The 26,204-nt window shown below is 52.4% G+C and overlaps 1 protein-coding gene across 1 annotated transcript in view; it reads left to right on the forward strand.

Annotated features, from left to right (window-relative positions):
- Positions 1-26,204, forward strand: part of col5a1 (procollagen, type V, alpha 1) — a 97,001-nt gene that overhangs the window by 22,406 nt on the left and 48,391 nt on the right. Inside the window, 9 exon segments of the mRNA XM_042337178.1 lie at positions 14,213-14,347; positions 16,540-16,749; positions 17,721-17,951; positions 18,988-19,091; positions 19,094-19,166; positions 20,058-20,117; positions 20,852-20,893; positions 21,102-21,164; positions 23,506-23,580. Coding sequence (XP_042193112.1) covers positions 14,213-14,347; positions 16,540-16,749; positions 17,721-17,951; positions 18,988-19,091; positions 19,094-19,166; positions 20,058-20,117; positions 20,852-20,893; positions 21,102-21,164; positions 23,506-23,580 — 993 coding nt within the window.

The following is a 26,204-nucleotide window of genomic DNA, read 5'->3' on the forward strand; positions in this document are numbered from 1 at the left end:
AGGACGGGGAGTTCCGGCTTTGAGTTTGTGTCTAGTAGACTCCGCTTTACAGAAAACCCTGTAAAGTGCTATAAAACGTCCTCCGGACATGGAATAATAATAATAATCGTTGCATTTAATGTAGCGCCTTATCTCATCTTTGAGCAATCTCAAAGCGTTTCACAGAATGTATTGTAAAGTTAATTGACTGTATTTTGTGGGCGAAACGTGGCAGCCAATTGTTCACAGCAGTGTCCCACAAACAGCTGTGGATTGCGTGACCAAATTATTATTTTTAAAAAAATGTTTTTGAAGGGAATATTACCTTCAGAAAAGCGATCTGACAGTCAACTTAACAAACAAGTTCCCACGTACTGCTGGGTAAACAGAGGCGTGTGGAGTAAGGAAACTTGCCCAATGTTTCGCCCTGCTGGGAATTGAATTGAACCCAGATCCTCTCGCTTGTGATGCGATCGCTCTTAATCACTAAGATACAGGGCTCCAAAGGCAGTGTATGAAGTGCAAGTATCATTGTGATTTTATTATCTGTTGCCGGAACATTCCGTACAGAGACTCCCTCTTCCCTAAAGGAAAATCGAAGACTGCAAGATATCCATTCGCTCCCAAACTCCGCCTTTCTGCGAAGCGCTTTGAGCCATTCCAATGCTGGATCGGAAGCAGGGACTAAATTATTGCTTTTTTAACATGTCCACTTCAGTTTGAATCGCCTAATGCGATTCTATAATGCGGCAACACGATAGGCAGATTGCGGAGGAAATGGGTTGTTACTCTGAGCATTTCCTGTCCGTGAGATCGGAGTTTCCTCCTTCTCCACACTGCCACCGGCAGACTGCACAACAGTGCTGTTTTGACGCGCGTGGAAACTCAACACTGTGCTTCGAGAATGTCCGAACCAGACAGAGTTCCACCTATGTATTTCACCGCTGCACAGGGGCGGACTGGCTATTTGGGAAATCGGGTCATTTCCCGAGCGCTCCCGTGAAAATTGCTGTCAGGATCCCACAGGTATCGACTGACAGATATTTACCCTTTGCACTTCTGGCGAACTTGCCATTGCTTGTCCAGGTAGGACTATCCTACCCATTACAGCTTTGACTTGCAGGGTTAACAGGAGTTGAGTGGGAAGAGTCCCTACCCCCCAGGGACAACTGTGCCCTTCCAAGTCCCACAAATGAGCCCATCTGGGCTGGGCTGCCATCAGCAATACCCTGGAATACTGCGGACCTACCTGGCTAAGTGACTGAGATCGCCACAGAGGGATGACTCGACATTCCATGGCTAGGCACATCAGTATGGGGTCAGTCCTGCCCTGAGGAGATCCACTTACCTCCCCCACAAAGTGTGAGAGACGAGAGCAAGCAACGCCTGCCAATCGGTGGGACCTGGTATAAATGCAGGAAGCAGTATGAAGTGAGGCTGTTTGACTTGAGGTCAGTGCTCGAAGTCAGAGGGTTCATAACACAGTACTACATGTGCCAGGCTCCTGGCTTAGTGGTAGCACTCAAGCCCCTGAGTCAGAAGGTTGTGGGTTCAAGTCCAAATTGGGACTTTGAATCACATCGGTCTACACTGCAGTGATGGGATGGGGCGTTGCATTGTTGGAGGTGACGTTCTTCGGATGAGACGTTAAACCTCAGCCACGTCTACCTGTTAAAATGGACGTTAAAGATCCCATGGCGCTATTCAAAAAGAGGAGTTTCTCTGTCCTAGTGTCCTGGCTAACAATCCGTCAGGATTTCGAGGGATTCCCCGGAGATTAAAGTCCAAAGATGGATTTACCAGCACAAACCCAGTCTAAACCTCAATATTCACCGTTATACAAACAGTTTCCTGTTATTTGCTTTGTTGGCAAGCTCATCAATTAAAAAAATAGTAAGAAATATGCACAGTTCTGCAATACCTGCCTGGCACTGAATAACATAAGGAAGGCCTGAAGGAATATTGTAAACTTGCCCCCCCCCCTTGATTCCAACCAAATGTAGCAAAAACTCCTTGTTTCATTTCGTTGGTGAGCAGAGCGAGCTGCCTTGTTGTTCTCTCACACTTTTAATTCACTTTGTGCCGATGCCAGACAATGAGAAGCAGGCTTGTGGCTGGGAGCCAGCGCGAGAGAGAGCAAGAGGCCCCTCTCAGACCGTTTGCTGAGCTGTGGAATTTCTGCGCTAACTTCTGCAGTGTTTGTGACTGTGACCATGCCGGGAGGGGATCATGAGTAAAAGTCTTGGAACTGGGGTTGTTGAGGAGCGAGGGTTTACACTGTTAGTCTCCTTGGAGTGGGGGGCAGACCTCGCGGTGTTGATGTAATTGGAACTGGTGTTGGATTGGAGCAGGAGGCTGGAGCTCGGCTGGCTCCGGCCTCCTGTTCGTCCCTTGTCCCCTCTGCTCTCACCATCAGCGGCCGGGTTTTCAGCCACTACGCCCCGAGGTTTGGGAACCATCACCCCCAATTTCTCCACCTGGTACCCTCCTTACCCTATTTTAGATCATGCCTGAATACCTTCCTCTTCTGCCATGGTCATGGCCACCTTTCCTCCCCCTGGCTCGGCATCAGGCTCCGTCACTGTTATGCGTGTGAAGGGCAAATGCAGGTTGTTGTTGTAAACCCAATTCGTATCCACTTCAACTCATAGGGGAGAATCCAGCACTGATACCCTCCCCCACTGCTGCTGCTCTGAAGGATAAGGAGTTAAGCCGAGGTCCAGTCTGCCTGTTCAGGTGGATGTTAAAGATCCCGTGGCCGCTATTCAAAAAGAGAAGGGAGTTTCTCTCTTCCAGTGTCTTGGCCAATGTTAACCCAAAATAAAATTGGTCGCCCACATGGCTGTGTCTGGGACACTGGCTGCCCTGTCTCACCCACAAAATACACAGTAAATCCACTTTCCAGTATAATCCTGTGAAGCTCTCTGAGACGCATCAATGATATTTGATAAGGCGGTTTATCAAACCGAATGCAAATGCAGTGTGTTTGTGGGACAGCCTCATGCCTCTCATACACAGCGCTGGCTAATATGACTCAGAACTGGCAGTGGAGTGTTACTGCCAAAGACATTTAATGAGACCCATTGCTCACAAGCTCGAGAGAGAGACCTAGCACCCACAGTTTCTGTCCCTCGGCCAAAAATAATAATAAATTCACTTATGGCCTGGCAATGGCATGATATTGCTCTATATCCTAACAGAGAGAGAGAGAGAGCGAGAGAGTGAAACTGTGAAAAAGAGAAAGGGAGACTGTTTAAGAGAGACAGACAAACAGATAGACAAAGACAGAGAGAAAGCCATCACTTTGCTGAAAAGTATCCAAACCAGACTGAGTGTTCCACATATTTCATTTACACATGGAAACTTCCCTGGAATGCGCACTCTCTCCCGGATGCAGGCACCCTGCTTACCCAATACCGGAGAGTAATAGACGCAGGTTGGTGAGGGCCAAAGCTTGGGGACCCCAGAGTGTGTGTTGGGGTTTGACCAGCTGAATCTGCATAGCTTGCCATTGAGAGCACTGTTTGGCAAACTATCCCGCTGCTTGTCCAGCTAGGACCACCCGACGACCCCTTAGGGCTTTGATTTGCAGGGTGACATGATGGACCAAACAGCCTTCTTTGTGCCTGCCAGGTCCACAGGAATCTGACGACTGAGGTTGTGCCACAGAGGATTAATTTGATTCTGACATTCTGCTGCTGAGCACTTCATCATAGAGGCAGCTCAGCTCCAAAGAGACCCCACATATCGCCACCACCAACAGGGAAAGTCAGAAACACTTGAGAGGGATTGTGGAGTAACAAAAACGATGTCCATCTGAATAAATAAACCTCAGGAGACTGTCACTGACACGTGTCTAACTGAGGTCAGACCTCAGTCTGTGCTGTGCTGACACTGGCTGACAGTCTGCCCGCCCACTTCATCTTCGTACAGGGAACGTTTGCCCTGAGCTCGTAGGCCATTGTGTTGCAATAGGGTCACCCCCTAATTGCCTTCATTGACCCTGGGCTAGCGAGGGGCAAAGGAGGCTAAAGTTTCTGCTGCTGATGGGTGTCCCTTAGCATAGTGGTGAGCAGGCTCGCCTTGCAAGCGAGAGGACCTGGGTTCGATTCCCCGGCAGATCGAAACCTTAGACAAGTTTCCTTACTCCACACGTCTCTGTTTACCTAGCAGTAAGTAGGAACCTGGTTGTTAGTCGATTGGTGGATTGCTTTCCGAGGGTAATAATCCCTCCAAAGGTTTTTTAAAAAAATTGGTCACTCAATCCACGACTGTTTGTGGGTCACTGCTGTGCATAATTGGCTGCCATGTTTCGCCCACAGACATTTCACGTTACAATATATTCTGAAGCGCTTTGAGACATCTCAACGACATGATAAGGCACTGTGTCAAATGCAAGGATTATTATAGCACAGGCGAGCAAGGCCCGGCTGGAATTTGATACCCGCTTCCCTACCGGCATTCAACACTTCGGGTGTGTGTAGGAGCGCTGGTTGGAGCCTTGAGCCAGGGAGGGGAGCAGATCAGCACGAGCTGTGCATTCGTGTGACAGGAGATCAGGGTGAATTATCCAAGCTTGTTTCAATGTTCAGCCAAACGAGGAGTAGCCTTCAGGTGTTTATCTCGGGGGCACCTCCCACCAACCTCATTCCTCCCTAATCCTCTGGCATCGCTTCAGATAACGTGCAGGAGGCATTCAACGGAAAAGCCTCTGAATGTCACACGCTGAGCGAGATGAGGGTGAGCCCTATTCTGTCGCTCACGCTCGGGGTCAGAGGTCTTAGCGTCAAGCCCTGTACCTTGGGGAGGTCCTGCTCACATTCCAGTGCAGGGAATGGGGATGTGTGGGTGGTGGGGGAGCACTGCATTGTCAGAGGCATTGTTAAACCAAGGTTCCTTGTGTCTGTTCAGGTGGATGTTAAAGATTCCAGAGCACTACTGGAAAAGAGAACAACAACAAAAACTTGTACTTACATAGCGTCCTCCACACAGGGTAGCGTCTCAGAGCACTTAACAGTGGCGGAGCCTGATTACGAGCCGGTTGGATGGGGAGGTGGCCCTAAGCACGATCGAACAGGAAAGTTTTCAGGTGGGACTTGAAAGAGGGGAGTGGGGGGTGGTGGGGGGGGGGGTTGCAAGGCGGAGGGATTGAGGGAGAGTGTTCCAGAGTTTTGAGGCGTAGTGGCTGAAAGCACGATCTCTGATGATGGGGTGGAGGGTGCGAGGGACGTGCAAGAGGTTGGTGCCAGTCCAACGGAGGTGCAGGGTGGTGGAGTAGGAAGTGAGGGTAGGGAGGAGAGGTAGGGAGGTGCCAGGGAATGAATGGATTTGAACACGAGTGTGAGAATCTTGAAGTTGATCCGTTTGGTGATGGGCAGTCAGTGGAGCTTGCCCAGAACTAGTGAGATGTGGGTACGGAGTTTGGTCTGGGTCAGTAGCGGGCGGCAGAGTTTTGAATGAGCTGGATCTTGTGAATAGTGGAGCTGGGGAAACCGGCGAGGAGTGCGTGTGAGTAATCCAAGCGGGAGGTGACAACAACAACAAGATTCCATTTATTGAGCGCCTTTCACGTCGGGAGGACGTCCCAAGGCGCTGTACAGTTGGGTCAGGACCCGAGCAGGGGGGAAATGGTCAGGGTGAGGGGAGGGAAAGGAGGGAGCGAGGAGGGGGTAGAGAGTCGAGAGGGGAGCTGAAGGCACGGTCAAAGAGAAAGGTCTTGAGACTGGCCTTGGAGGAAAGGGAGGAGGCGGCGAAGGCACTGGGGGATAGAGTTCGAGAGCCTAGGGGCTGAGAGGCTGAAGGCCCGGCCACCGATAGTAGGGCGGTTGGGGCGGGGATGTGGAGCAGACCGGAGCCAGAGGAACGGAGGGTACGGGCAGGTAGGTAGGGGGATAGTAGGTCGGAGAGGTAGGAGGGAGCAAGGCCGTGAATGGCCTTGTAGGTGAGGGTGAGGATCTTGAATTCGAATGCACGAGGGTTTTGGCTGCACTTGGGGTAAGGTACAGTCGGAGGCGGGCAATGTGGCGGAGGTGAAAGAAAGTGGTCCTGGTCAGGGATCGGATGTGGGGGAGGAAGGACAGTTGGGGGTTGAACCGGACGCCTAGGTTGCGCACTGGTTCGGTGAATCTGAGGGGGAGGTTGAGGAGTTTAGATCCGCAGGAGTGAAGACGTTGACAAGAGCCAAAGACTATGGCTTTCGTCTTGTCCAGGTCTTGATGTCTGCCAGACAAGCTGGTAGGTGGAATGGGGAGTGACCATCGGAGATGGGATGGTAATGTGCGAGATTAGAGGGATCGAGGGTGGGTATTTTGAGGAGGGGTGTGATAACAGCGGTTTTCAGGGGGAGTGGAACAGAGCCTGAGGATAGAGATTGGTTGACTGTGTTGGCCAGCAGGGCGGAGAAGGGGGAGTTGAGTGACCAGCAGCTGGGTGGGGAGGGGGGTCAAGTAAGCAGGTGGTGAATCTCATCGGTGTGATTGCGGTTGAGAGGGAGGAGGGAGAAATGGGGGCAAAGGAGTGGGTAGTGGCAGGAGCTGCAGCAGAGGGAGAAGGCGGTGTGGATGGTCTGGGTGGGGTAGAAGGGGACATGAGGGGATAGGATGCTGCAGCCAAGGGATGTTTTCAATTTTTCAGACAAAGAAGTCCAGGACCTCTTCACACTTGGAGTTTGACTTGAGGATAGAGGGGGTTTGAGGGGGTGCACGGAGGAGGTGATGGATGGTGGAAAACAGCGTCTTTGGATTGTTGTTTGCCTCCAGGATGATTTGGGAGTAAAAGTCAGTTTTGGCCTGTGAAAGGGAGAGGCGGAAGGTGCGGAGGTGCTCGAGTCACAGTTGATGATGAATCGTGAGGCCGGATTTCTGTCATCTGCGCTTGAGCATCTGGGTTTGTGTTTTGAGTGAATGGAGATGACTGTTGTACCAAGGGGAGCGAGTGGATTTGGAAGCAACCCTGGATTTTAGGGGATCCAGGGAATTGAAGGTTGCGGAGAGAGATGGTCATTCAGCAGCTTGATGGCTGCATCAGGATCGCTGTGGGTAGAGGGCCAGAGGGAGAGGAGGTCCGAGGAAGAGAGGCATTTGTAAGGGATTCAGGTGGAAGCTTTTTCCAGGGGCGGGAAAACAATGGTGGATGATTTGGAAGAGGGGAGGTGTATGTGGGAGGTTTGTGGCGGTGGGGGGGCGCGGTGGATGGTAAACTAGGAGGATTTTGAGGGAGATAGAGGAGGGATGGTAGAGGATGAGGTGCTCAAAGGAGGAGAAGTAGCCAGAGGAATAGGGGGATAGCCAAGGGAAGCTTGGGAGATGAGGGCTCCTACGTTGGTTGGGTGTGATGAAAGGTGCAGCGAGGAGGGGAGGCTTCAACGAGGGGGACTGGGTCACCGGGGGAGAGCCAGGTTTCTGTAAGCCCAAGAATATCAATGTGCTCATCCAGGATGAGGTCATGGATAGTAAGGGCTTTATTGGAGAGGGAGTGGACATTTTGGAGGGAAATGCGGATACATTTGCTGGTGGGGGGCAGTGATGGGGAGAGTGATATATAGAGAGGACTTGAGGTCGTGGGGGAGAAATGATCATGGAGTTTGAGGAGCAGGCAGTATTGGGGAGGGTATGGCTGAGGGAGGGGAAAGGGGTGTTTGACTTTCGAAGGCAGTTGCTGCGGAGAGAGTGAGCGCCGGGAGCCACGATGGGCCTGGCTGGAGCAGAGGGAGGTAATGGTGGGGTCCAGGAGAGAGAGAAGGCGAGGAGGGCGGTAAGAGAGAAGGACAGAGTGGGAGTAATGAAATGTGGGGGCTGAGAGCAGGAACATTTTCGGGGTAGGGGCAGCTCGGGTCGGAGCGACAGCCAAAACGCGCACTCGGAGATCGGGAGGGAGTGATCAGTGGGGCAGCAACAGCCTGTGGGCTAAGGTAGTTTCTCTCTCCTGGATGGTATCTTGGCCTAGTTTCACTTCACGGCTGTTTGTAGGTATTAATGTGCATAAATTGTCTACAGATTCACAATCATTGTACTTTCAAAGCAATGAGGGAGAGAGTCAGTGGGATGGAGAGAATGAGAGACAGACTAGACAAATAGATGGGGGGGGGGTGGAATGGAGGTGTGAACGGTGGGGGCGGGGGGGGGGGGCCAGTCAGTCCTCCGACTAACAGTCTAGAGCAGGTTAGCTTTGCTCAGTTTCCGACGTATTCACGGTAAGTGAAGCAATCTCTGCGGTCTTAAGTGAGAGACAAATTCCAGTGGGTGTGAGCTAGCCCAAGCTGCAATGTATATAAATCTCTCGGTCGCACGGTCTTTGCCCCCTATCTATCTGTGTGTCTCTCGTTCTGTCCATTTCTCTGAAGCCCCCAATTTCAATTTGTGAAATTGTCTTAAAAGTTTTAGAATTGTGGAGAATTCTTCAATCTAGAAGCCGGTTTTCTTTTAAGAGCTGCACAAAAAAATAGCTTCCGCCCACGTCAAATCCGCATTTCAGAATTTTTCACAGTTCTGCTCGAATTCCAAGACAAAATTTGGTCTGACAGACTGAGAGCGGGTGGAATTTTGTGGCCTCTGGAACTGTGACACTTGGACCACCTTGATGAGTGTGAGTGTTTAGGTGTGCGATATATATATGAGTGTGTGTAGAAGTGTGTTGGAGTGAGTGTAAGTATGTAGGGTGGAGTGAGTGTGAGAGTGTAGGTGTGCGATAGTTTGTAGGTGTGCAATGGGGTGAAGGTGTAGGTGTGCAGTTGGGTGAGCGAGTGCATAGGGTGTGTGGTGTGGCGAGTGTGAGCGTGTAGGTGTGGGGTGAGCGTGAGTGTGTAGGTGTGCGGTGCTGCGAATACGAGGGTGTAGGTGCGAGGGTGTCAGTGTGCAAGTGCGCAATGAGTGTGAATGTGTGCTAGGGTGAGCGAGTGGAAGTGTGCAATGAGTGTGAGTGTGGGGGTGAGTGAGGGTGTGAGTGTGCGACGAGTGTGAGTGAGCGACTCTCAGCGGTTTACAGATGAGGTAGGGATGCTGGGCTGAGGGCTGTATTGAAGGCATGTGGGAGCTGCTGTCAGCCAGGGTGGGCTGGAGCCAGCGGTGGCTGAGAGCCAGGGCTGCTGGCAGGCGGCAGTGCTGTGCAGGTGGAAGCGGTGTGCGCAGCGAAGGAGGAAGCACGCTAAATACCAGAGCCTCCGAGACCCAAAGCAAACAACAGAGCTGAACGGCCGAGCAGTCATGTGCAGAGCACTGGCCCCTTTTGTTTCCAGACTGGCCGCCGAGACATGAAATATTCTGGAACAAGTCGCGGCGAGTGACGGAGTGGAAAGTATTGTACTGAGCGTCTGAACAAATGCAGCTCTGCTAACCTGCTCAGACTGAAATGATATCACTCTTCCCCCTGCGCTAGACCCAAACATGCTCCACTGCTCAGCGTCTGGCCCTGCCTCACAGCTGCTAAACCCGCCCGAGCCCACCTTAGCTTAAACTTTATGCTGCCGGAAAATTTGCGAGACCATTTCCCCCCCCCTTAAAGAAGCGCTGGGTTTGTGTCAGCCTGGCTCAGCGGTAGCGCTGGGCGGGGGTTGAGGGGGTTAGGTGGGTGTGTTGCATTGTCAGAGGTGCCGTCCTTTGGATGAAACGTTAAACCAAGGTCCCGTCTGTTTGTACAGGTGGACGTTTAAAGAGCCCGTTTCTCTCTCCTGATGTCCTGACCAGCAATCCTCTCAATAAAATTGGTCACTCACTTCATGGCTGTTTGTGGGACATTGTTGTGCTCAACCGGCAGCCGCTTTTGGCCACAAAAATACAGTCACTACACTTTACAGTATATCCCGTGAAGCACTTTAGGCCACTTTTGAGACAACCTCTGTTCATCTGACTCAGAGGTTAGAGTGCTACCACTGAGCCAGGCTGACATACATAAGATGGATGTCCACTTGTTGGTGAGTCCGTAGCAAGCGGGCTTAAGAACGACAGCCTAGAGCAGCTCTAACAGGGAGTTTTGAAGGTACTTCTTCATGCGGAGAGTGGTGAGAGTGTGGCAATCACTGTGTGAAGCCGGGGTGGAAGCAAAAAGCATCACTGTATTTCAGAGGAAATTTGATGCACGCACGAGGAAGAAGGGAACAGAGGGGAGTAGGCTAGAGAGGGACAATAGGCGATGTAGAGTATAAACCGCGGCATAGACTAGGGCTGAACGGCCTGTTTCTGTGCTGCATTATTCTACGCAATTGCATGTATTGAAAATACGCTGTTCACACTTTGCTGTCTCACCTGCTTTCTAGAAGTGAATTCTCCGCGCCGTTCCTGAGCTGTATGTTAGGCTGGGGACCATGGGTTACCATGGATACCCAGGCGGCCACTAATCAAAACCAGATGAAAACTCACTCAATCAGCCTAAAATCCACCATTCGCCACCCCGTCCACCAATGTGCAGTGTGATCAGGCCCGCTCTAGGCAATGACGCGTGATCCAAGTTTCGTCTGCAGCCAGAACTAGCATCGAATTAGAAAAGTATAAACCTCCCATTCCAGTCAAATTAAAGCATGAAGCACAAGCATTGAGCCCATCCCCCAGCCATTCGCTCCCATTTTGCACCATCCCAATGGGTCTCAACTCTTTCCCATTCAATCCCATTTCTAAAGACCTAATCAGTTCTCAATCCCCGCAGCGATGAGCAGAACAAGTCACCTTCTCTTGCCTCTGAGTCAGAAGATTGTGGGTTTAAGCCCCATGTCAGGACTTTCAGCTCACAGTCTAGACTGACACTCTAATCAACACTACGTGGAGTCCTGTAGCTCAGTGGTTAGAGCACTCGCTTTGCAAGCGAGAGACCTTTGTTCAATTCCAGGCAGGTCAGGGCGAAACCTTGGGCAAGTTTCCTTACTCCACACAGAGCCTTTACAGTGTGTTCTGTGAAGCGCTTTGGGACGTCCTCCCGACGTGAAAAGCGCTATATCAAAATGCAAGAATTATTAATTATTATTACGAGAGCCCTGCATTGTCAAAGAGATGCCATCCTTCAGATAAGATATAAAACTAAGATCCCCTCTGCTTATTCACAAACACTCACACATCCACACTAAACACACGCTCTTACAAATACTCCTGGATACACACATTGACTTACACAACTCACACATACGTACTCACACACACACACACACACACACTCACAGACACCAACACACACACACACAATTGTCATTGTTGTTCGCCTGTGGGCTTCAGCAACTGACTGAAAAAAACAAATCTCCACTAAAATGTGTTCATGTTTCTAATCAGATGTGTTTCCTGTGTGTATTTGGCTGCCTGAGCCTGTGAACTCATCATTTACACATGGTAAGAGGTCAGTGCTCGGGAAAGCACAAGTTATAATTCTCCAAAAAGATGTCACTTTGTAATCGAGCTTGACTTGAAACTATTGGCTGAATTTTCATCTACCCAGGATTAAACTCTGTGAACTCCGGGCAGTTGTTTTGTTTTATATCAATTGATCGAAGCTCACATCTGTATCTACATCTTTGTAGCACATTGGGGATTAGTTGCGATGTTTCTTAAACATGTTCCTTAACTTATTTATGGAACATTTGAACGTACACCAGCAGATGGCGCCCACTCCAGGTGGGTCAGAGAACTGTCATTTTGTGTTAACCCACATCGAGCCCCGGGGTGTGCGCGTGTGCGTGTCGAAGGGCTGAAATGCCCCCAGATAAAATTGACCATTCACTTCACGGCTGTTTGCGGGACATCGCTATGGGTGGTGTCTGGTCGTGGCCTGTAAGCTCAGCGAGTCAGCAGACTGAACAAACACCACCTCTCTGAGCCGTGCGATCGACTGCCTGAACTCAGTCAGCCATTGTGTTCTGTCTTCTGTTCAATGTGTGTTCTTTGGCTGCTCTGCACAGCGTGCTGGACACCGTCTGCTCTGCACATTTACACACACACACACACACGGACAAACCAGCACGTCAGCCTTTCACACTTGTGGGACACTTATAGAACCTTAGAATGTTCAGGCGCAGAAATGGGCCATTCGGTCCTTCAACTGCGTTGGGGGTGTTCTCACCTGAGCCCACCCTGGTCTGATTCCACTCTTGTTTCCTCCCACCCACCCCACAGCCTCTGCACAGGGGAAACTCCCTTCTCTTTTTGCAAAAGTGCTGCTGGAGCTTTTGCGTCTGCCTAAACAGGCACAAACGGGCTTAACGCCTCACATTTGAAGGCTAAAACCTCTGATATTGCAGCTCCCCCCCCGCCCACCCCTTGCCCCCACCACCAGCACTGCGCTGTCTATCTGCTGTTTGGCAGATCTTTTCATCTCCACTGAATATCTTAGCAAAACAAAAAAAAAGTCAAAGGCTTGAAATTCCAACCAGTCTCAGGCCGTGAGGCCGAAAAATTCCAACAATTGGTGCAGAATTGAGGAGCATTCTTAAATGCAGTCCTAATTCAGAATCTGCTCGTAAAATGAAACTTTACGAGCAGATTCTGAATTAAGACTGGATTTACCGCATCCAGATTCAGACCGGATTGAAGAATTTTTCACGAATCTGCACCATCGTAAATTTATGCAGGAAAGGTCGGACAGGCTGAGGCGAGGCGGAATTTCAGGCCTCGGACCCCTCTCTGTGAAGGGTAACGTACATCACTGTGCAGGTTAGAAGACAGATAGGGTGAGCAGGAGAAAAAGTGCAAGAGAATGTGTGAGGAGAGCAGGAGAGAGAGAGAGAGAGAGAGAGAGCGCTTATGTTTGCTGAGGTTTCTGCTGAGGGCCATTTTATGTTCTAAGAAAACATGGCTAATGGGCAGAATTTTTACTGAATGCTTGGGTGACCGCTATAAAAACTAACATTTAACTTTTTGCCAAATATGGGTTTGGATTTAAGAAGAACCAGCTGTAGTTACAGTGTGGCTGAGCTGTCTCCAGTTCCTGACCTACATAAGGCTCTCGATCCGTAATGCCTCATCCATCGCTTCCCAGGAATCTCTCTTTGTCTCGTCACTTGTCCCGGAAAAAACAGTCACCATGCTCAATGGGAGGGTGTTTTGCGAGGGGTCGGTGTTTTGCGGTGGGGGTTTGGCTGCCCTAATCCAGGGTGAGATTATAGCACAAATCAGTGTTGATCGAATAGCAACCTTCATCCATTTTTAACACCAAATTCTTTCTCACCTACTTCTGACTCTGTGCCAATATGACTGCTTCTCTCCAGTCTCGATGTTAATAATAACCCTTGGGTTTGATCTGGTGCCTTTCACGTCTTGAAGCGCTTTACTAACACAAGCCAACGCAGATCCACACAGCCAGCATGGATCGGGACTGTACTGACAGGCTGTAGTTTATGTACAGTTAAGCAAATTAGTTTGTATCCAATAAATATTTCATCCACAAGATGTATTATGTCATTGGCAGACACACTGTACTGTGAGGGTTCTCATTTCAAATCTGCTGTTATATTGTCTTAGAGCCCCTGAAACTAGGCCCAACTAGGCCTTGGGGCTTACTGTCACCAGCTACACCAGAGAGAGAGACTGGAGATGAAGTGCAGTTTGGTCGGGAAAGAGCAAGTACTCAATTAAAATAATCTATGCAATTAAGCATATTTAGCCTTAATCCTAAGAACTGTAAAATCTGGTATCTCGGCGAGTTCATGAACTGCCTGCTTGGCTCCATTACAGCAACAGCTGTGGTTTTTGGGAGGATGTCAGGCACGTCTCTGGGGCTGTGAGGCTGATGTCTGACACCAGGCCCTGGGAGATAGATGGCCACTCATTCAGTGTGTGTCCAGTACAGCGATGGCTACTCGCTGTGCAACCGTGCGGAGTCACAGCCATTGGTTGCTCAGTGATAGGCATTACTCTCCCTGCTCCTTCCAATGCTCCCGTCTCTGGTCCGAGCCCCGCCACTCACCATCTCCGCTTCTCACTGTAACCTTTTCAAAGAGAGCAGTTTGGGGCGGGGGGTGCGGGGAGGAGAGCGCTGGTCGGGGGTTGGGACGAGATGGGAGGAGTTCGAGTGGGGCTGTGGGCATTGGTTGGGGGTTCTGGCAAGGTGTGTGTTAGGGCGGGCGGGCGGGCGGGGCGCAATTCTGTGGGGTTCGTGGTGGGGGTGAGCAGGGGTCAGGGGTTGAGTGAGCGGGAGACTTGGTGTAGGGTTTGGGTGCTGGTTGGGGGTATGTCGGGGGGATGGCATGTGGGGTTGGGGGTCTGGCCAGGGTGAGTCATGGTGTACTGAGTGTCAACGCAAACCATTCTCTTGTGTTGTGCAGGGGGATATCCAGCAACTGATGCTGGTGTCAGACCACCGAGCGGCGTACGATTACTGTGAACACTACAGCCCTGACTGCGAGACCCCCATTCCTGAGGCCGTGCAATCCCAGGACCCCAACCAGGGGGACTATGAGGTGAGTGACCGGCGCTGGCTGTCGGACCCCAGACGCACTGCCGGACCCTCACAGCCCACATCCCAGCGGGTACAACCGCTGGCCTCTGCACGTAACTCACTGCACATCTCACTGCAGACTGTGATCTCGGTACAGGCTGTGTTATCCCAGTAAACATGACATCTGTTCTCACTGTTTTGGGGGCACCGTCCCCGCCCCTCAATGCTCTCTGTCTGATTTGTGAAGTGCTTTGAGCGGGATATTCTCGGTGAACGCTGTAGGCGTGATTGCGACTGTTTTCAGACAGGAGAGAGGACTTGATATTACGTGGACCCCGGCGCCTCACTGCCTTTTCTCCTGTCAGCAGCACAATTCCATCCAGAATTACCCCACCGTCACATTACCCCACAGCTCCAAGTGCTGACAGCGAGCATCTCGCGTCCTGGCTCCCCCATCAGCACGAGACTTTGAGCTCAAGTGCAGTGCAGTACTGGGGGTGCGCTGCATTGTCAGAGGTGCTGCACTTCGGATGAGACGTTAAACCGAGATCCAGTCTGCCTTTTCAGGTGGACACTAAGCGCCTTGGGGGACGCCCTCCCGACGTGAAAGGCGCTCTACAAATGTAATTTATTGTTAAAGATCCCACCATGCTGTTCGAAAGTGTTTCCCTCTCTCTCTCTCTCTCTCTCCCCCGGTGTCCTGGCCAACAATCCCCCAGATAAAATCAGTCACTCACTTCATGGCTGTTTGTGGAACATTGCTGTGCAAATTGGCTACTGTGTCCGCCCACAAAACACACAGTCCCTCCACTTAGCAGCAATTGCCTGTGAAGTGTTTGGAATGTTGGGTTGTGTGCTTTGGGCCGATGGAGTCAGAGCCTCTCACTGGAGCCCGAGCATTCCCGCTGCCGTCCGCACTGTTTACAGTCAGGAAACTGTCAGGCGCTCTGTGTAAACAGCTAGAGCCCACCCCGCGGGCAGCTATGGGTCACCCACCTGGCTCGCGGGTCTCACACACACACACACACACACTCACACACACAGCCACACACTCACACACTTACACGCACATTCGGTCACACTCACACACACACACTCACACATACACACTCCGTCACACGCTCTCACACCTATATACACACACTACGCACGCACACACACACACACACACACACACAGGCACAATCATAGACACACAATCACACACATACAGTCTCTCACACAATTGCAGTCACACACACATATACACACACACACACGCACACACACGTATATATAACACACACAGTCTCACACACTCTCACAAACAAGACACTCACACACAAGTGACTATGTGGGGTCGGGAGGAGAAACCGTTAGAGGAGATGAAATGGTGTTGGTAGGATAAGTATGACTCAAACCAGAAGAATGCGGTCCCACTGAGGGTGATGAGGAAAAAGAGACGGTTGAAGAGGATGGCACGGTCCACTGTGTCAGAAGCAGGGGAGAGGTCCAGGAGGACAAGGAGGCAGTGGGAGCTTTGGTCACAGAGACAGAGGATGTCACTTGTAACCTTGACCAGCGCTGTCTAGGTTCTGTGAGCCAGGCAGAAACTGGGCTGGAGGGGCTCGAGAAGGGAGTGGGAGGAAAGGTGTGAGCGAGATTAGGTGGCAACAGTGTGTTCCAGGACATTAAAAAAGGAAGAGCAAGTTGGAGATGGGCTGGTAGTTAGTGGTTTGATTATCAAGGGAGGTTTTTTTTTAGGAGAGGAGCGATCACCGTTGTTTTGAGGGGGAGAGGATGGTGCCGGAGGAGAGGGGCAGGGTGCCACCCCGGTGATGGTGGGGGGGCAGAGTGGCAGTTGGGTGGTCAGCAGCTTGGCGAGGAGCGGGTCGAAGTTTCATCTGATCGACGAGGGTTTTGAGGGTTGAGGTAGAAATGGGAGCAAAGGAGTGTAGTGGGGCAGTAGAGGAGGAAATAGGAGCTTCAGAAGATGGGGGTGAAGGGTTGCAGGATGGAAAGGAGTGGGGGGGGGGTGGGGGGGGGAGCGGGAAACAGCCAAAAAGATGTTGTCTATTATTGATGCGAAGAAGTCCAGGTCCTCCTTGGCATTTGGCATCGAACTTTCACCTTATCCCTGTGTATTGTGTAACCTCTTCAAGGTGATTATTATTTAATGTGAGTTTGGGTGTTATTCTGAGTACACTCTTGAGTGAGGTTACCCTTTAATGGCAGGATCTGGAGGGGAATTATTATTACGAATATCCTTATTATGAAAACTTCCCGGATGATTACAAAGACGGACCCACCGAGAGGACACTGGAGCCAGAGTACGGGGAGGTCACGGGCTCCCTCACCGAAGACGAGGAGGAGGGGACGGTGACGACGGCGGTGGGGGAGGAAGAGGCAGTGTTGGAGGGAACGGCGAACACCGAGGTGGAGGAGGTAAGCACAGAGGGAAATATCCTCCCTCTGAACAGTACGCTGTGTGAGAGTGTGTCCAAGTCTCTATTGTGCCCCAGGATTGGTTATAAAATCATCTCTCGCTCTCGTCAACGCGGGTTCCTGTGTTGCAGCAATGAGACACTAGCTGTTAGCCTCACTGTGGCTCCATGTCAGATGGCCCATCAGGGGCCATTTGCTGTGGCACCTACCCAGCTCGCAGCCAAGGTACCCTCCCTGTCCTGGGACTCCCCCACCTCACCCGTGTGACAACCCCACATCAGCCGTCCATCCTTTGGTTGTGTTTAGGACTCTTCCATTGGAGAGATGGGCTGTGTCACCTCTGAGGCTTGTCCAGAATGGGTCGTTAGGTCATCACGGGAGACCATTCGGCCTATCTCGCTCACACCGAGCTGAGTAAAAGGCTGCAGAGGGCAATTTCAGGATGGACTCCAGGAAGTATTTCTTTACACAGAGGGTAATTAACTGGACTGGACCAGGCTTCCAGAAAAAGTGGCTGAGACCTGCAGACTTGGACTCATTTACAAAATAGCTTGATGCTACAATGGGGGTCAGGAGAGTGGGTTTGTTGGAGAGATGAGATCAGATGGGCCAAACTGATCTTGTGAACCCCGCCTCTAATCTCTCCTCCCCACAATATCCCTTGATATTTTTACTCCCGAGAATCTGCCTTCTCCCCAATCCCTTGACTGATCTCTCCTCTCAACTGCTGAGTGTTGGCCATTCCCTCACTCTCCGTCAGCGACTTCGCCTGGTCTCCGTCCCAATCGGTCTTGCCCTCATTTGAAGGTCACGAACTCTCTAAAAACTCACGTCCCCGCTGGCCGGCTGCTGTTCCTGTGCACGTGGCACACGTCACCAGCTCGTGCAATGGGCACCGTCATGGCGGGCACCGTCGCCATGGGCATCGTCACCTTGGGCTTCGCACTGACACATTCACTCCTTGCGTTCAGAAAAAGACAGAGGAAACGGGGAACGTGGAAGGAGAACGCTCGGTGGTGCACGTGACCAACAGCGCAGACAATTACGAGCCGGAGGAGCTGACCGACGACTATTATCATTACAATTACAATTACAATTACAACGATACCTACGGCTATGGCGAAGAGAATCCCACAGATGGGGACAACAGCTTGGACAATGACCTCTCTGTCACCCATGAAGCAACAAGCAACCACAGCAAGGTGTGTGCGCCAGGGTGCGCGTGTGTCTGTGCGTGTGTGTGTGTACACACGGACATGTGGACGTCTGCGTGAGAGCGTGAGTGCGCGTGTGTGTGTCTGCGTGTGAGCGCACCTCTGAGTGTTTGGAAGTGGGTACGTGCGGAAGTCTGTGTGAGTGCATGTTTGTGTGAGTGCGTGTATGAGTCTGTGTGAGTGCGCCGTGTGAGTGCGTGTGTGTGTGTCTGTGTGAGTGCGCGTGTGTGCGTCTGTGTGAGTGCGCTGTGTGCGCGCGTGTGTGTCTGTGAGAGTGTGTGAGTGTGCGTGTGTACATGCGTGTGTGTGAGTCTGTCCGAGGACGTGTGTGTGTGTGTGTCCGAGCGCGCGCGTGTGTGTCTGTGTGAGTGCGCGCGCGTGAGTGTGCGTGTGCACATGCGTGAGTGCGTGTGTGTGTGAGTCTGTGCGAGTACGTGTGTGTGTGTGTGTGTATGAGTGTGCGTGTGAGTGTGTGTGTTTGAACTGGAGTGTGTAGCAGTGAAGAGGAACAAATGTACAGTTGAACGTGTGAGAACTGGGGCCCTGATCGTTGAGCATCGGCCCAACCCCAGGGCTGCTGGTTCTTACAGGAGCAGGGTGGTGACCCCACAGAGCCCAGCAGCTCTGGCCAAGAGGGAGGGGTGCTGCAATGCGGGGCGGGCTGGAGGGGGTCGGGGGCCTGAGCCCCAATCCCTGCGCTTACCGTGATTTCCTCTTGTCCCTGAGGGTGACCATTTACCATCTGGCCCAACAAGCTGGGAAGAAAAGGGGCTTTGGAATAGGGACTGGGATCAGGATCGGGATTGGGATTGGATCGGGAACCCACACATTACTTACCCATCTCGTAGCCAGCGCTGAAATGTCACTGTCTGTCAGCCATGAGCCTCAGCGCCTGACCATTCGCTGCAGCCACTGCACTGAAACCATTAACCTGACTTTCCGTTGCTGTGTTTGTCCACTCCCCACCCCATCCCCTCCTCTCCCCACATTATCGCCACCCCACACTATACCCTCTCCCCCCCAGGTGGAGGTGGAGAAGAAGCAAGATCACGGATCGGGTTGGAACAACACGTTCACGGAGGAGGTGGTCACGGACGAGAATCTGGATGACCAGTACGAGGTGTATTATGATTACGACGACGAGGATACCGACTCGGTGATCGGCAACGGATCCCGGCAACAACCGATGCTGAGTACGCCAGGGTGGGTATCGCCTCTCGCCTCTGGGTCAGAAGGTTGAGACGTGGAGTCCTGTAGCTCAGTGGTTAGAGCACTCGCTTTGCAAGCGAGAGACCTGAGTTCAATTCCAGGCAGAGGGCGAAACCTTGGGCAAGTTTCCTTACTCCACTCAGAGCCTAATAATAATCCCTCCAAAACCACAAACAATAATAAATTGGTCATTTTCAATCTACGACTGTTTGTGGGACATTGCTGTGTGCAATTGGCTGCCGCGTTCGCCCACAAAGATACAGTCAATTCACTTTACAGTGTGTTCTGTGAAGCGCTTTGGGACGTCCTCCCGACGTGAAAAGCGCTATATAAAATGCAAGGATTATTATTATTATTATTATTGTGGTTTCAAGACCTACGTCGGGACTTGAACTCACATAGTCTAAGCTGACACTCGAAGGCAAGTGCTGGGAGGGCGTTGCATTGTTGGAGGTGCCGTCCTCCGCATGAGACATTAAACCGAAGATCCCATGACACTGTTTGAAAAGAAAAGGGAGTTTCACTCCCTCCGGTGTCCTGGCCAACAGTCCTCCTAGATAAAATTGGTCACTCATTCCGTGGCTGCCCGTGGGACATGTGACCACATTTGCCTACAAATCCATCACTCCATTTCACAGTAAATCCTGTGAAGCGCTGTGAGAAGTCCTCCCGACGTGATAAGGTGCTGTAGCAAATGCAAGGATTATTATTATACTATTCTGTGTCTACCTCGTGCTGTCGCCGACCTGGGAGTGTGGACGGACAGTGTCGACAGAGGGAGAGTTACGCTGTCTCTAGCCTGGGCTGGATGGTGAAAGTGATCTCACTTTTATTGAGACGGTTTGGGTTTCTACAGTGATCGGACGGTTCTTTCTTTGACACCAGCAGGGGAACGGCGTGAGGGGAGAGAAGGGCCAGAAAGGGGAGCCGGCCGTCATCGAGCCGGTAAGTCTTGGGAAAGTCGAGGGGATGTAGCTGGGAAAAGGAGAGGGGGACTCGCAGCACGGGGAGCAGGAGGGAATCAGAGGGTTATGTGTTCAAGCCCCTCATCCAGACTCGGAGGTCACAGTCCAGGCTGACGCTCTCAGTGCAGGGTTGGGGCGGGTGTGTCGGGGGGGGGGCGGGGGGGTGGGAGCGCTACGGGGGAAGAGGGAATGAGCGCTGCAATATCGGACACGCCGTCCTTCAGATGAGCCGTTAAACCGAGGTCCCGACTGCCTGCTCGGGCGGCTGTTGAAAAGAGAAGCGGGTTTCTCTCTCCCGGTGTCCTGGCCGACAATTGCCCCGGATAGAATCGGTTGCTCACTTCACGGCTGTTTGTGGGACGTCGCTTGTGTGCAGACTGGAGGGGGAAACGGTCGCTACGCCAGAAGAATAATTACCCGGAAAATGTTTCGAAGCGCTGGCAAAAATACAGGTTGACCTGGCGTCTCACCTGTGTGGGTGTGCTACGGTGTGTGTGCGTGTGCTTGCGTGTGTGTGTGCACGCGCATGTATCAGCGCCTTGGGACGTCCTCCGGATGTGAAAGGTGCTATACAAATGTAGTCTTGTTGTTGGTGTTGGTGTATCTACCCGGCGCTGTGTGTGTGTGTGCGCGCGCGCGCGTGTGTGTGTGTGCGTGCGTGTGTGTGTGTTATTAGCGGGCCGGGTGATTAATTCTCCTGTTTGTTTAACGCAGGGAATGCTGATCGAGGGTCCCGTTGGGCCTGAAGGCCCGGCTGTGAGTCACAATCCAACCATGTGCTTTTCTGCTTGTTGCCGAAATCTACATTGAGCCGCCGACCTTTGCCAATTAGTAACATGTGTCTCGGCTTCTTAAATGAGGACGGATTCGGATCCAGTGCGCTGTCGAGCGGTCTCTCTCACCGGCTCCGTGCTTTGCGCTTGCCACCTCACACTTTGGTGTTGTTTCTCGTTGTCTCCTACAGGGTAGAACCGGCCACTCGGGCTCCCCCGGACCCCCAGGCCCCATCGGGGACCCCGGTGACAGAGTAAGCCTCATTATTTTTTTATCGTTTCCCGCGCACCCAGCGCACTGCCGGAGCAATCAAGCCCCGAGCCAACGGGAACCGCGCCAGGTTCCTGCAGTAATTAAATCATTTCTACCCTCTTCTTACGCCGGCCAAAAAGGAACATGCTCATGGAAATAACAGCTGGAGTTCAATCCTTTATGTAAATAATCGTTTCCCAATGTCCAGGCACTGTCCCCCCTTCCTTGGCTTCTATTGGTGAGAGGGGAGGGTTGGGGGGGTGGGGGGGGAGAGGGGAGGGGAGGGGGAACGTTGGGGGTGGGGGTGGGTTCTCCTCGTATGGGTGAGCGAGCGTCAGTGAGGATTTCAAACGAGAGAGAGAGAGATTAGCAACTCCCATCCTGTCATCACCTGAACACCCCATCCCTCAACACACACACACACACACCACGGGAGGGGAGGGGTGGGGTGGGGCGGGTTGTCTCTGAACAGCGATCAGGACCATGGAAGACTTGGCTGATTTCCTCCCCCCCCCTCCTCCTCTCGATAACCCCTTACACACATCCTAATCCCTCTCTTCGTGTCGCTCCTCAATCACTCTCCTTCCCCCCCCCCCCTCCCCACCAGCACCCCAGGTGCTCACTCTCTTTTCCCCCATCCCTCCTCTGCCTCTTTCCCACCCCCGTTGTTCCCCGTGACCACCACCCCCCCACATTCTGAGGGAGGGAGGAGCGCAGGCGAGACTGGTTGTTCCGAACGGTGGGGGGTGTGTGTGTGTGTGTGTGTGGGTGGTGGGAGAGAGCCGCTTCCTACTCCCCCCCCCCCCCCCCCCACCCCAGGCTCAGGTGAATCCACACGTCAGGGTAACCCTCATCCCAGAGCGTGGCAGTGACGCCCACGGGAAAGGCGTGCGTTGGGCGGTGGGCAAGGGGTCAGGGACTCTGCGATCACAGTCCAGTCTGACACTCCAGGGCTGTGCTGGGGAGGAAGCGTTGAATTATCAGTGTAACGTGCAGGTTGCTGGCCGAGCGGGCAAGTAGGGCAGGAGAGCCCGCCAACGTTTCCTCGAGGCTTCTCACGGCCGAGGCTGCCAAGGCTTCGGATCCTGTAAACTGGCACGGACTCGTTCCCAGAGCCGTTGAATCGGAGCGTGCGGCAAATGGTCTGACAGAGTTAGAAGCTGCTGCTGATGTCGTGCTCCCCTTCCTTGACAACGGCTCAGCATCTGCTCCCTCTCCCCGGCTCTGCCTGTCCGTGCCCGCGGGGAGCCGGGGCCGGGGCTGGCCGCAGGGCTTCTGCTGCCCCCCGGTGGGCATTCACCCGCACTGCAAGCGAGCTGCCGAAGCTTCGACCGGGTGAAATGCCTCGGCGTTCCCTGAGCTGTTCCCGTGCGATAATTAGCGCACGAGACGCTGCAAGTTTAACCCGATCGTTTTTCGCGTGGGATTTTGGTTTAGCTCCACTTGTTTTTCTGGCCGTCGAGTCAGAACAACGGACGACAGGGCTCCGATGTCCCTGTGAGGGTTTTTTTTTTGAGGGGATAGAGTTCGGGGTGAACCCACTCTCAGATGCCACTCTCACGTGTCACACCAGAAGGTTGTGGATCCAAGGCCCCATGTCAGGGACGCTGAGATCAAACTCCGGTCTGACACTCCAGCGCTATGCCGGGGAGGACCATTGAATTATCAGTGTACGGGCAATTGTATGAGATGTTCAACCAAACTCCTGGCCGTGTCTGTTCAGGTGAACGTTAAAGAACCCGCTACCCTCTGGGAAAACTCTGTGGTAATCCCTCAAATAAATCGCTCCCTCACTTCAAGGCTGCCCATGTGTGTCTGTGCGTGTGGGGGTAGGGAGGGACTGTGCACGTGCTGTGCGTGTGGAGCGTGTGTGTGGGGCGGGGAGAGGGGTGAGTGTGCGCGTGTGCGTGTGTGTGGAGGGTGTGTGTGTTGTGTTTGTGTGTGGGGGGGAATAAGTGTGCGCGGGGGGGGTTTAGTGAGCGTATGTGTGTGTGTGTGTGCACCTGTGTCTGTGTGGAAAGGCGACTGTGTTTGTCCAACCCTGTAACTTTGTGCAAAATGGTCCCCCGCCTTTGCCTTTAGCAATCACGCTAATCGCCGGGCAATAATTACCGTGAAGAGCTCATGGATGTTGGATGTTGGATGTTGAGATGCGCGAGAGAGCGAGAGAAAGAGAGCGAGAGAAAGAGAGAGAGAGAGAGAGAGAGAGAAATGAAGCCTGGGCATTTTCCCGTTTGCTGGAGTTGTTGCGATGCCAGTTGTGTGGCAGCAGTCACTGGTTGTCCTGTGTGGCTGCGATGGTCAGTGTTTGCTGATCAACTGTCGTGTTTCTCTGATGACAGGGGCTCCCAGGCCGGTCGGGCCTCCCAGGAGCTGATGGATTACCGGGACGCCCTGGGACCATGCTCATGCTGCCGGTGAGTGACTTCAACACGTCTGTAGTGACCAGTCACTACAGTGGGGGTTAACGATAAGTCCGTTGGGGGTTAAGGACGAGTCATGTCCAGGGTCAAGCAATGAGGTTGATTTGTGGCAAACACGGGAAGTGGCTGCAGGGAGGGAGGGAGGGCTTCGACCAAGACTGACCTGTCGCTCAGCATCCTGGAGGTGGCTTCACAATCTGTTTCCCAAAGCAGTTGGTGCTGAGTAAGCCTGGTACATGGTATTAGTCTTGTCCTCGAGACCATCAAGTGGCTGTCCTGTAAAGGTCCTCCCACCACGCTGAAAGCAGATGTCCGTCAGATAGCTGATGAGAGAATTCTGAGGCTTGGGGCGACAGCTGCTGGAACGTGTTACCTGGAGTCCCGAGTACGTGAACATGCCTTCGTATGTCTAGTCAAACCTTGATTGGTTTGCAGAAAGGTAAGCAGCTACTGCTCAAGATCTGCACCTCCAACTGGTAGGACCATCGCTCAACGGAAGGGACGTGTGTCTGGCAATGCATCCCCAAACCACCCCCTTCTGACACCGCTGTTAAGCACCTTGAGACGCTGCTCTCCACGTGAGGGGTGGGGGGAGCGGTGGGAGGTCGGGGGTTGTATAAACGCAGGTTGTTGCTGTTCTTGAAAGCTTTAATGACAAGTCGTATCGGGATTTATGGAGTCGTGCTGAGGTTTAATGATGAGTGGTGTCAGGGTTTAATAACGGGGCATGTTGATGATTTTACAATAAGTCATGGGGGGAGGGGGGGTTTAATGCCAACTCGAGTCCGGGTTCAATGTCGAGCTACGTTAGGGTTCAATGACGAGTTGTACCAGAGTCTAACATGAGTCAGGGTGAGGTTTCACGATCACTTACATTGGGCTTTAAGGACAAGCGGTGTCTGTCCTGTCAATAGTTAATGACAAGTCATGTCAGGAGTTCACTCTGAGTTGTGTTGGTGTGGGGTGGGGGCGGGGGCGGAGGGGGAGGTTTGTGACAAGTCATGTAAAAGTGTAGTGCCAAGTCATGTTAGGAGTTAGCGATGAGTCACGTTGAGCTTTAAAGACAAACGGTGCCAGGGTTTAGAGATAAGTCGTGTTATCAAACACAGGGAATCTGTGTGCAATGTTGCATATTTTACCTCATGAAATCTTAACTGTTCAGCAGCAATATTGGTGAAGGTCACGGATTGTGCACACACACACACGCGCGCACACATACAAACACACAGGTTGTGTACATACGCGTGTGGGTTGTGTACACACAATCACACACACACACACACACACGGGTTGAGTACACACAAACACACACACGCACATACTGATTGGGTATACACACACACACGCATGGGCGGTGCGCGTACACAGACGCGGGCTGTGTGTACGCACGCACAATGGCTGTGGACACGCACACAGGTTGTGTACCGTGCTGAGTTTGCTGTTTTCATTCCAATAATTGACTGAGATCCTGGTTCCAAGCTCTGGGGTTTGGCCGCTCGCCACAAACAGCTCCAGCTGCCATCGGCTCCCATCCCTGCCTCCTCTCCAGCTCAGCCTGCGATCATTCCACACCCGAGGACCAGACCCTGTCCCCCCCCCCCCCCCCCCCGAGGCCTTGTCCCCATCCCGGGGTTTACTGCTGTGCGCAATTGGCTGCCGATTTTCGCCAACAAAATACACAGTCACTTTGCTTTACAGTATATTCTGTGAAGCGCTTTGAGACGTCTCGAAGACGTGATAAGGGGCTGTATCAAAAGCAAGGATGATTATTTATTTTTTTAAGCCATCTGCCTCCCCCACATCTGCCTCCTCACACCCAGTCCGTGATTTGCACGCGAGAGGTCCAAATCACTGAATTGTTCCTGTTACCTGGGACCTGTTGCCCGTCAGACAGAAGCGAACACAGCGACGCATACACAGCACCACATGGGAGCCCATCATTCCCTTCCGCACTGTGGGAGAGAAGTGACACCGGTCATGAAGGAGCTGGAATGATCAGGTAGCCTGACTCACAATTCAGCATCGCTCAGTCGCTAATGCTCTCGTGGGTTCAAGCCCCACATGGTGACTCTGAGCTCACAGTGTAGGCAGATACCTCATTGCAGTGCTGGGGGATGTTGCATTGTCTGAGATGCCATCCTTCAGGTGGCACTATTCAAAGAGAGAAGAGAGTTTTCTTCTCTCTCCCTCTGGTGTCTCTCCAGGCTGACATTCTCCCAGATAAAATGAATCACTCAGGTCAAGGCTGTTTGTGGGACGTTGCTGTGCACAAATTGACTTGACTACGCAATACCCAGTCACTCCAGTTACTGTAATCCCAGTGAAGCTCTTTGAGATGTTTGACGTTCTGTCACCTGCATGTGGTTCGAAGTGTCAGGGCTTATGTCCTACAGTATGATTTACGCGTATACAGTGGGTTTCACACGGGAGGGCAGCCCTGAGGCTGTAGACGAGGCTTTGTGTTGATGTTCACGCTCAGTCCCACCGGTGGGGACCAGGCAGGAGTGTTTACTGTAATAACCTGTTGGTCAGTGTTGCCGTGTAAGGGATTGCCTGGCTGTCCCAGCTCCCAACTCTGGCAAACGTAGTCATTTCCTGCTGAGCGTAGTGGGAAAAAG

This window comes from Callorhinchus milii, unplaced genomic scaffold (genome assembly GCF_018977255.1).
Source record: "Callorhinchus milii isolate IMCB2004 unplaced genomic scaffold, IMCB_Cmil_1.0 Scaffold8, whole genome shotgun sequence".
NCBI classification, from domain to species: Eukaryota; Metazoa; Chordata; class Chondrichthyes; order Chimaeriformes; family Callorhinchidae; genus Callorhinchus; species Callorhinchus milii.